This window comes from Phyllobates terribilis, unplaced genomic scaffold, assembly GCF_046119375.1.
Source record: "Phyllobates terribilis strain yellow unplaced genomic scaffold, ASM4611937v1 Scaffold_4__5_contigs__length_816908805, whole genome shotgun sequence".
NCBI lineage: Eukaryota > Metazoa > Chordata > Amphibia > Anura > Dendrobatidae > Phyllobates > Phyllobates terribilis.
The window spans coordinates 229,464,009-229,476,257 of record NW_027362764.1 but is presented as its reverse complement, the minus strand read 5'-3'; the positions used below and the strand labels follow the sequence as shown (position 1 = coordinate 229,476,257).

Sequence of the window (12,249 nt, the reverse complement as noted above, 5' to 3'; positions counted from 1 at the left end):
TGACTTGCACTGATCATACTGATGAATCCTTGGCAAGAAGAATGGACTGAGCGGCAAAAAACAACCACACAAATCTCTCTCCGACAGGACACAGAGTGCTTCACATACAAATTAGTGATGGGCAGAGAAGTAATGGCCGGAGCTTCACAGTTCTCTCTACCATCAGGCAAAGTATTTTACGACCAGTCCATCCGATTATTGAAGGGGTTTTGTGGGACTAAACTAGTTGATGATCTATCTGTAGGATTGGCGAGGGTCTCCCCACCAATCAGCTGGTATCTTCTCTGGGAGACGCAGGTACATGGGTGAATAAAGACCACAGGTTTTTTTTTTTTTACTATCTCACGTTTGGAGCGCGGCCATTTTTGCTGTATATTCCCTGGGAGACGGATATAAGCCGTATCTCATCGTTAGATGGATAGAAGCTAAGGGGCAGTACCCAGAAATAGCCACAAAACAGGGTACAGAGCGGTTTTGTCCCCCTTGTATATTATTTACATCAGGCCATCGCTGGGGCAGATAACAACTGATTACTGGTCGAACACCTACCGATACCATGGACAGGTCATCCATATCTTAACTTTGCAGACCCTTTTACAAGGAATTATTCAAGGGTTCTGGCGCTGCCATACTCAAATCGACCACTAAATGACTGTTTTGCTAGAGAAAAGAGTTCTAAAAACTTTTACTCAATGCTTCAAAGAGCAGAAATTCCACGGCACTCACCAAGAGGTAAAATGAAGTGCTTTATTCCATTACAGGTACATGAATGGGGTTAAACAAGCCTTGTACTGCTAATGCAATAAACCACTTTATTTTACATGTTGGTGAGTACCGTGGTCTTTCTGCTCCTTGAAACTATGAGTACATGAGGACTTTATTTCTGCCATGGAGCACCACCCGAAGACGAGAATGATGATCCAATTACATGAGTTATTGGGAGCAGCATTATTACGGGATAGAGCAGTGATAGTCTATTCAATGCCCTTTATTTTAATTACCTTAATGAGAAAATTGCCTCATTTGATTCTCCATCCAGCGCACTTTTGGGTCTTAAAAGTTCAGGATTTTCTATATAAAAAAGAAAAAACATGCAAAAATGTACGTATAAATTTGGTAAAAATTTTAACACACACACACACAAAAAATAATAATAATAATTACAGCATATATATGCCAATCTGCCAATCTACAAATGACAATAAAAGGCAAAATGACATTGATTAACAATCAGCTATACAACAGACTCATTCCTCTCCAGGGAAACAAAAGGATCAGACAGAAAAAAAAAATACATCCTTTGGATTCCTGTTTCCCCTGACAGCAGCCATGCATCAAGTGTCGGCAGGCGTCCTGGTCATTAGATTGCACGCAGATCCCGGTGGATATACTGAAATAAAAAGGTAGCAATCACTGCTGATACACACCAATCTTAAATGACTTGTGCACGTTTCCTGGAGTTACAGGCCTGTCCTTAGTGTCACTCTCTGCAGCTTCTGTATTTAACCTGGAATAATAAAAGAGGGATATCCCAGGTTAGAAAGATATAAAATCTCTGTACGGGAGAATTAAAGGACAGTGATATTTATTTAAGTTAGCATGCAGAAATGCTCACAGGTTTGTGGCATAATCCAGACAAGGCTGGAAGTAAAAGACTGAAAAGCAATAATCAATATATCATTAACAATCCTATAGTACATGTCTATCCTCCCAGACATATTTTGAGACTATTCTGCATCTGGTGGCTTTTTGCCTATCCGGTGGACATGCCCTAAATAGACTTCAGTGTCGAACAAATGGTTAGAACAGTCACTGACACTGATCTTAGAAGAATTTCATAGGAAGCAGTCTTTGGCAACTTTATACATGGCCCTTCTTTGGGGACCACAAAAAAATGGTCTCCAGGATCATTCTAGCTACAAAGCCGGTGACAGTGGAGTTGTGGAAACTATCCCCCCTCATAATCTTCAAAGCAGAAGACACAATATTCGCTCATATGAGAAAATAACATCCCCTTTATTCTATCGGCTAACCAATGGCACAATTTGGCAAGTCTGCCTCCCATGGCTGGATTCAGTCTTCATCTGACACCTCCAGCATACCCTTGCACACTGCTTTGCCTTTCTGACCCCAGGGGCTCCTTATTGTTCTTCCATTTTCACTCTATTATTTTCTAAGCCCTGAAGATTTCCTGCCTTTACAAGGTAAGTATTCTGTACCTTTCAGCAAATAACCAACAATCCAAAATGTCAGGTCTCTTTATTGCCAGATTAAATTGTACTTAATATACAAGACAAAATCTGATCATCCATAAATATATTTAGTGCTCAGCATAAATGAGTACACCCCAACATATGTCAGAAAACCTTTCATAATCAACATTTTATACAGAATATCATACTATAAAATACATAAAATGTGGGCCGTTGATTGCAAACAAGATTTTGTTATTTTTCACACCCAAAAAAGTAATTTTTCTAACAATATAAGATAAAGTTTCAACTACAAAATTCCAATTAACAAGAATTCATCCACAGCCAAGTGTAATTTTTCATTAAACAAGTGTCTAGCAGTTTAATGGGCGTTACTTAATATAAAAAAAATCCCTTCTCACTTCATGTCGCCAGCAATGGCACCACAAGGAAGAGAAATGTCACAAGACATGAGAAATAAAATTATTTCATTACACAAGAAAGGTGAAGGCTACAAGAAGATCAGTTAAGCTTTACTTGTCAGTCAGATTACAGTAGCCAAAAGTGATACCAAAATGTAACAAAGATGGAATTACAACCATCTAACACAGACCTCCAGAGCAACTACAAAAGTTATCAACTAAACAAGAACATCTTCCAATAAGAAAGGTTTAAGAAAATTAACATGCAAGTTCACTGCAGTTAGCTAAAGAAGTAGAGAGCCAAACCAGAGTGAATGTTTCCTGTAACACAATACGGAGTACACTGCAGAGGAATGGCATACATAGGTGTGATCCATGAAGGAAGCCTCTACTAAAGTCCATGTACAAAAAAAACCCGCCAACAGTGGCCATGCTTAAAAGACTACTGGGAAATCTAAACTCTGAAATGATGAGAACAAGATAAATGTTTTTGCAACTTATGGCTTCACAACTGTACGGTGTCACAAAGGTGAGGAGTACAAAGAAAAATGCAGAGTGCCTACAGTGAGACATGGCGGTGGCAGTGTCCTTATGTAGGGCTGAATGAGTGCTGCTGGTGTTGGGGAGCTACATTTCATTGATGGCATCAAAAATTCACAGAGGTACTGCTCTATATTGAAAAAAAAGATGCTACCATCAGTCAATGCCATTGGTAGACATGCATTTCTCCAACATGACAATGATCCAAAACACATGTTTAAGGCCACTGTTGTATTTCTGAAGAACAGGGTGAAAGTGATTAAGTGGCCAGGTATGTCTCCGGATCTGAACCCATCCCAAACAACTACGGGGAATTCTGAAGAGACAAGTTGAGCATCCCTCTCCATCCAGCACCCAGGCTCTAAAAAAGGTTGTTCTTGAAGAATGGAAAAAGATAGATGTTGCAATATGTCACAAACGTATTCATTCCATGCCTAGAAGACTTGGTGCGGCCCAAAAAAATCTTAGATGTCATATAAAAAATACTAGATGTAGTTGTTTTTGATGTGGGGTGTATTCAATTTTTGCATCAACTAATTTTGTAATGAAAGTTACTTTAATTTCATGTTATGGGTTAAAAAAATGTTTTATGAAACGCAGACAAAAATGCCAAAATTTTGGAAATTGTTTTCAGTGAGATATTGATTAAAATCTTACTTTTCAAGGGGGGGGGGTGTACTCATTTATGCTGAGCACTGTAAACAGGAATAATAGTAGATTTGTGATAATAATAATTTTTATTTTTATAGCACCAACATATTCCGCAGCACTTTACAAATTTTAGGGGGGACTTATACAAACAATACAGAATAAGCATATCTCATATCGAAAGGAGTGAGGGCCCTGCTCACAAGCTTACAGTCTATGAGGAAATGGGGGAGACACAAAAGGTAGAATATACATATATTGTATAATGCAGCCTTGTTATACTATATAGGATAAATAATACATGTGTGCAGTCCTGACCGAGGCTATTATGTGCATGGTTGGTATGAACCTGAAATTGAGATTTTAATATGGGGGAAAACTGGGACGGACAACTGGGATGGACAGATAGTGTGTGGAGGCGATACGCCAGTCTAAAGAAATGGGTTTTTAGGGTCCGCTTGAAACTGTGGGTATTGGGAATTAATCGAACTGTCATGGGTAATGCATTCCAAAGAATTAATGACAAATATATGATGGTAAAGGGTTAAAAGGTTAGTCCCACAACATCTCTAATATTTTTTTATAACCAGTTAGTCATAAAAGGCTAGAAAATGATGTTAGGTGAGGCACAGATCTTATTTGGAAACTGCAAAATGAGAAATTGGAGTAGGATAAATAAAAGTGACACACAAGCGCTTTTGGTGAACTCATATTAATATCAGGATTACAGACAATTGAACATAGAATTTTAAAGTAAGTACATAAGCATCATAGGGTCTAAGAAATGCAGTTAGTATTGTAAAATCTACTGACCGATCAGCTGTATAGCAAACGCTCACTGTTACTGCATGCGTGGACAGCTTCTGAGAACCCTGATAATATCATGTTGTAGTTATCATTAATGGCCACTAGATGGGGGTAGAACCAAGACAAATACCTTGTTCAGCGAGTTTCCTCTTCCCCTGGTGTTAGTTTGTCTGGACAATGTCTCCGCAGCTCAGGACAGCCAGAATAAACTTATGTTTAATATCTGTTAGCCTACATCCCAGGAAGCCCATAGCAGACATATACAAATGATAACATTCAGAACTCCTTCCATATTCTCTTCTTCATGAATTTAATGTGTATTGTAGTTAAATCGGTTTTGGACTTAAAGAAAATTCTGAACAATGAGACAAATATACTTAATCCACGGATCCAATGTGAATCCTGGTCCGTGGCCACCAGGGGGTTTGCTTGCAAACAGATCACGCTTCAGGCCTAGAGGAAGGTGAACGATATCCCGCTGCGGAAGGCGGCTCGGCAGAATATACAGGTCAGCTGGTGTAATGTGCCCTAGTGGCCCGGGGCTCAGCAGCCATTATTAAAGTGCACTTGTGGCTTTAGCGCTGTGAATTTACCATCACAAGTGGAAAGCCACAGGTTGGAAACCTACACTTCCAGGGTCTCCATACCCCGCATACTCACGATACTAGATATCAGAGAGAGGGTAGAATACCAAACCGGAGTATTTAACCAGAATCTAACTACCATTCATTGGGCAGAGCAATACTATCAGGTGGTTGCCCATCTTCCATTACATCAGGTCACTTACTACCAGCCTTTATTACATACATTACAATAACAAATGCTCAGCTTTTCATAAAAACTATTAAAAATTAAGTTTTAGAATCCTACTCCGATAACCCCTCTAATGCCATTAAACAATCAACAGTTTACAACAACATTTCAGACGTCTGTGTGATAGAGAGCAATATACCCGTATGGTATGTAGCTAAAGCCTGGGCATTTTACATTTTCCAAATATTTAGACAACCAACAATTAACATTAAAAAGGGCTTGTCTAGGAGTATAACACACAGGAAAAACATTCGTCAGGTTTTAAAGCAAAAGCAAACAAACTTTGGCATGTCTGAAATCCTCGTTAAATAAATGTATTTATTTCACTAGCTTATATAGCGCCATTAGTTCCACAGCACTTTACAGACTTTATCATCACTGTCCCCATTGGTACTCACAATCTAGATACCCTATCAGTATGTCTTTGGAGTGTGGGAGGAAACCGGAGAACCCGGAGGAAACCCACACAAACACGGGGAGAACATACAAATTCCTTGCAAATGTTGTCCTTGGTGGGATTTGAACCCAGGACCTCAGTGTTGCAAGACTGCAGTGCTAACCACTGAGTCACCCTGCTGCCCACTTGACTTTAACTACAGTCATGGCCTTACGTATGGACACCCTTGAATTTGTTCCAGAAAATGAAGTATTTCTCCCAGAAAATTATTACAATTACACGTTTATTTTTTTTGTGTGTATTTGAACAACACAAAAAACAGAAAAAAATTAAAATTGGGCATAATTTCACACATTTACAATAAAGGAATCCTACAGGACTGCGGTATATGTTGGCACCATAATACTGGGTATTACTAAATATGAGGAAGTGAAGATGGATCCAGCTCAACACACCAGGCAATTGATTAAAATTCAACAATCTTTATTGGCAAATTCTTTTAAAAATTTGTAGAAAAAAACAAAAAATGGACATCTCAGACGACAAAGCATATATTATGGGATGGGGTGCATAAAAAATGCCATAAGCGTTTCGAGTAAAAAAAAAAAAAAAACTCTTGAACACTGGCTAAAATTATTACTAAATATACAGTTTATCCCTTCTTAACACTAACATACATGGAGATCTCCCTTGGATATCACATACACAACGTTCCAGCCTTCCATCTGAGGTATACTCTCCAGACATACAGTACAGACCAAAAGTTTGGACACACCTTCTCATTTAAAGATTTTTCTGTATTTTCATGACTTTGAAAATTGTACATTCACACTGAAGGCATCAAAACTATGAATTAACACATGTGGAATTATATACTTAACAAAGAAGTGTGAAACAACTGAAAATATGTCTTATATTCTAGGTTCTTCAAAGTAGCCACCTTTTGCTTTGATGACTGCTTTGCACACTCTTGGCATTCTCTTGATGAGCTTCAAGTGGTAGTCACCGGAAATGGTTTTCACTTCACAGGTGTGCCCTGCCAGGTTTAATAAGTGGGATTTCTTGCCTTATAAATGGGGTTGGGACCATCAGTTGTGTAGAAGTCTGGTGGATACACAGCTGATAGTCCTACTGAATAGACTGTTAGAATTTGTATTATGGCAAGAAAAAAGCAGCTAAGTAAAGAAAAACGAGGGGCCATCATTACTTTAAGAAATGAAGGTCAGTCAGTCCGAAAAATTGGGCAAACTTTGAAAGTGTCCCCAAGTGCCGTTGCAAAAACCATCAAGCGCTACAAAGAAACTGGCTCACATGAGGACCGCCCCAGGAAAGGAAGACCAAGAGTCACCTCTGCTTCTGAGGATAAGTTTATCCGAGTCACCAGCCTCAGAAATCACAGGTTAACAGCAGCTCAGATTAGAGACCAGGTCAATGCCACACAGAGTTCTAGCAGCAGACACATCTCTACAACAGCTGTTAAGAGGAGACTTTGTGCAGCAGGCCTTCATGGTAAAATAGCTGCCAGGAAACCACTGCTAAGGACAGGCAACAAGCAAAAGAGACTTGTTTGGGCTAAAGAACACAAGGAATGGACATTAGACCAGTGGGAATCTGTGCTTTGGTCTGATGAGTCCAAATTTGAGATCTTTGGTTCCAACCACCGTGTCTTTGTGCGACACAGAAAAGGTGAACGGATGGACTCTACATGCCTGGTTCCCACCGTGAAGCATGGAGGAGGAGGTGTGATGGTGTGGAGGTGCTTTGCTGGTGACACTGTTGGGTATTTATTCAAAACTGAAGGCATACTGAACCAGCATGGCTACCACAGCATCTTGCAGCGGCATGCTATTCCATCTGGTTTGCGTTTAGTTGGACCATCATATATTTTTCAACAGGACAATGACCCCAAACACACCTCCAGGCTGTGTAAGGGCTATTTGACCAAGCAAGAAGGAGAGTGATGGGGTGCTACGCCAGATGACCTGGCCTCCACAGTCACCAGACCTGAACCCAATCGAGATGGTTTGGGGTGAGCTGGACCGCAGAGTGAAGGCAAAAGGGCCAACAAGTGCCAAGAAACTCTGGGAACTCCTTCAAGATTGTTGGAAGACCATTTCCGGTGACTACCTGTTGAAGCTCATCAAGAGAATGCCAAGAGTGTGCAAAGCAGTCATCAAAGCAAAAGGTGGCTACTTTGAAGAACCTAGAATATAAGACATATTTTCAGTTGTTTCACACTTTTTGTTAAGTATATAATTCCACATGTGTTAATTCATAGTTTTGATGCCTTCAGTGTGAATGTACAATTTTCATAGTCATGAAAATACAGAAAAATCTTTAAATGAGAAGGTGTGTCCAAACTTTTGGTCTGTACTGTATATGTCTGCTATAAACCATACAATGTATTTTCAAATCTTCTAACAACTATTATCCATTCAGATAACATGTAGTGCTCCATACCGCAAGGTACTGACATCTGGGACATTGCTGTCACCACCAGAAAAAGCATCTTTCCAGAATGAATGGCTCAGAACTTCAGTCCAGGTAAACCTGAAAGACAGTATGACAGCTGCATTACTAAATAATGACAAGAAATGAGAACATTTTTTCAGCACATGTATGATCTGATCTTCCTCCTCAGCATCTCACAGTATTTGTCAGTTCCTCAGGATAGGAAATTTTTCATCAGAAGCTGAGGAACTTATCTGGTTACAGCAGGCAGCAAAATTCGAAACTATTGTCTCATAATAACCTATAAAGGACTAGAGTTAGTAAATGAATAGTGCCCATCCCCCTCTCACTGTAACAGTCTCTGGAATCGGAACAAAGCAAATACTACACGACTTAGTAAGGTTATTCTCAACACTGATCTTCCGGACTGCTGCGCTCCTGACTGACAGCTCTGATCAGTAGCATGGCTGCACCTCGGCCCCAACTGTGCACTCTCCAATGGTGCTGTATGAGGCAGTTTAGCTTCTGCAGCTTCGGGGAATGCAATGACACTGAAGTCGGCTGGATGAAACAATCCAGAAAGCATCAATTTAATAGCAAAGAACTTACTTGGCTCCTTACCTAGTAGACCAGCCACCTATAATAGACTGAAGAAGCGGCTGGTTCCCTAGACAACAAACAGTGAACAATAAAATCAAAAATCCCTCCTTTCTTGAACACCAAGAAGATTTCTAATAATTCGTAAAATTAAAAAGTTGCTTGTTCTTACAAGCATTTTGCAGTTTTAACCATTTATCATGAGAATATCCATTAAAAGGGAATCTGTCAGCAGGTTTTAGCTAACTCATCTCAAAGCAGCCTGTCGTCGGCAAAAAGATCCTGATTCCAACAATGTGTCACTTATAGTACTGGGTGCAGCCGTTCTCACACAATCAGAGTTTTTATATATAGAATGAAGCAGAGCTGTAAAAAGCTAACCCCGCCCACACCAGGCTCTGTACATACAAAGTCCATAGACAGTGAGCTGCTTATCACAGGAGGTGGCGCTGCCAGACTAGTCCGGCAATGTTAATCTCTTAGCGATAAATTCTTCACAGTTAGTAAACAGCACATACTTTGACAAGTGACACATCCCTGAATTCTGTATTTCAGCCTCTTTCTCCTGCAGTCTTCAGATTACATAGCAAAAACCTGCTGACGGATTCTCTTTAAGTAGTGGAATTTTTCCAAAGTGGATTTCACTGTTGTGAATCCACAGCAAAGCGCATGTACACTGCTCAAAAAAATAAAGGGAACACTCAAATAACACATCCTAGATCTGAATGAATGAAATATTCTCATTGAATACTTTGTTCCGTACAAAGTTGAATGTGCTGACAACAAAATCACACAAAAATCATCAATGGAAATCAAATTTATTAACCAATGGAGGCCTGGATTTGGAGTCACCCCCAAAATTAAAGTGGAAAAACACACTACAGGCTGATCCAACTTTGATGTAATGTCCTTAAAACAAGTCAAAATGAGGCTCAGTATTGTGTGTGGCCTCCACGTGCCTGTATGATCTCCCTACAACACCTGGGCATGCTCCTGATGAGGTTGCGGATGGTCTCCTGTGGGATCTCCTCCCAGACCTGGACTAAAGCATCCGCCAACTCCTGGACAGTCTGTGGTGCAACGTGACGTTGGTGGATGGAGCGAGACATGATGTCCCAGATGTGCTCAATCGGATTCAGGTCTGGGGAACGGGCCGGCCAGTCCATAGCTTCAATGCCTTCATCTTACAGGAACTGCTGACACACTCCAGCCATATGAGGTCTGGCATTGTCCTGCATTAGGAGGAACCCAGGGCCAACCGCACCAGCATATGGTCTCACAAGGGGTCTGAGGATCTCATCTTGGTACCTAATGGCAGTCAGGCTACCTATGGCGAGCACATGGAGGGCTGTGCAGCCCTCCAAAGAAATGCCACCCCACACCATTACTGACCCACTGCCAAACCGGTCATGCTGAAGGATGTTGTAGGCAGCAGATCGCTCTCCACGGCGTCTCCAGACTCTGTCACGTCTGTCACATGTGCTCAGTGTGAACCTGCTTTCATCTGTGAAGAGCACAGGCGCCAGTGGCGACTTTGCCAATCCTGCTGTTCTGTGGCAAATGCCAAGCGTCCTGCACGGTGTTGGGCTGTGAGCACAACCCCATCTGTGGACGTCGGGCCCTCATACCACCCTCACGGAGTTGGTTTCTAACTGTTTGTGCAGACACATGCACATTTGTGGCCTGCTGGAGGTCATTTTTCAGGGCTCTGGCAGTGCTCCTCCTGTTCTTCCTTGCACAAAGGCGGAGGTAGCGGTCCTGCTGCTGGGTTGTTGACCTCCTACGGCCCCCTCCACGTCTCCTGGTGTACTGGCCTGTCTCCTGGTAGCGCCTCCAGCCTCTAGACATTACGCTGACAGACACAGCAAACCTTCTTGCCACAGCTCGCATTGATGTGCCATCCTGGAAGAGCTGCACTATCTGAGCAACTTCTGTGGGTTGTAGAGTCCGTTTCATGCTACCATGAGTGTGGAAGCACAACCAACATTCAACACTGACCAAAACATCAGCCAGAAAGCATTGGTACTGAGATGTGGTCTGTGGTCCCCACCTGCAGAACCACTCCTTTATTGAGGGTGTCTTGATAATTGCCAATAATTTCCATCTATTGTCTTTTCCATTTGCACAACAGCATGTGAAATTGATTGTCAATCAGTGTTGCTTCCTAAGTGTACAGTTTGATTTCACAGAAGTTTGATTTACTTGGAGTTATATTCTGTTGTTTAAGTGTTCCCTTTATTTTTTTTAGCAGTGTATTACATGAGAATTATGCTGTGGATTCACCATAGATCATTCTACTCTACCAAGAAGGAATGAAATCATAGGATGAAATAGTGCAACAAATCTGCAACTTAAAGGGTAACTGTACTTTTAAATATCCTGCCCTGAGTGTACATGAGAAATAACACTTTATCTGGCCATTATATGACTTGTATCCATCATTTTTACCAGATTTCCCCTCTGCAGGCTCTATCTTAAATTGACAATTGACACTGAGCTGGTAGAGGGAGACTAGCTGCCAAGAAGTCTCCCATACATAGCACAGCACACAGAAGGATTCCTGCTTTTCATTCTTTAATTAGTACACAGACAGATGGAGCAGCAGCAGCAGCGTGGAGGAGATTACACATGTACACGTGAATCCTGGTCGGAGGAGAGGTAAAAGACTTGTTACAAAGATCTTTGGCTCCCTTTGCCTCTTTCCTCTCCCTGCTCCTTCTATCCAATCCCCTCTACATGAAGTAGAATGGGCTGTTTCAATTGAAACCTCAAATGTACTGACAGTCTGTTTAGTCTGAGCAAGATGGATTTGAGCTGTTTTTTCCCCAGTGAGGAAAGATATGATACATTACAAAGTCTCTCATATTCGCTTGCACTAATGTTAGGTTGAATGTTTTTTTGAACATACAGTTCCCAATTAGTGGACATACTGATTTGATAATCTGCAGAATGCTTTTATTTCCACTACATGTTAACGGCTTTTTCAAAATCCAATCCACATGCTTATTATATTGGTTTAACCTTTGCAGTACCTACCTTTTCAGAGGGTCCTTTTGTAGTAAGCCACTAAGCAATGATTGGAACTCTGGAGATGGCTTGGCAGATGATGGTCCTTTGGGAAAGATTAAGTAGAAAAAAAATGTAAAAATCACTTTTGAATTAACAACAGTATTCTCACATAAAACTCATTGGATGGATGAAAGATAGAAGCAAAAGCAGTACCTGACAAAAAATATACATAGAAAAGGTGCAAGCCCCCAGAACCTGGCCTGATGTTTCTTCTATGGAAAATTCAAAAATTGAGGATGAAGCAGAGCACAAAAATAAAGCCTTCATTCATTCCCCTTCCAATGTGTCAGCCTTTCCCAAGCATAGCACCCAT

General features: G+C 41.0%; 1 protein-coding gene across 7 annotated transcripts in view; it reads right to left on the bottom strand.

Annotated features, from left to right (window-relative positions):
* The window catches only part of ULK4 (unc-51 like kinase 4), a 988,030-nt gene that overhangs the window by 890,893 nt on the left and 84,888 nt on the right, over window positions 1-12,249 (bottom strand). For all 7 annotated transcript variants that reach the window (XM_073678125.1, XM_073678126.1, XM_073678132.1 and 4 more), the window contains 4 exons: window positions 11,904-11,979; window positions 8,280-8,369; window positions 1,428-1,507; window positions 1,002-1,071 (listed from right to left, as the gene is read on the bottom strand). In XM_073678125.1, the coding sequence (XP_073534226.1) occupies window positions 1,002-1,071; window positions 1,428-1,507; window positions 8,280-8,369; window positions 11,904-11,979 (316 nt within the window). The remainder of the gene's footprint in view (window positions 1-1,001; window positions 1,072-1,427; window positions 1,508-8,279; window positions 8,370-11,903; window positions 11,980-12,249) is intronic.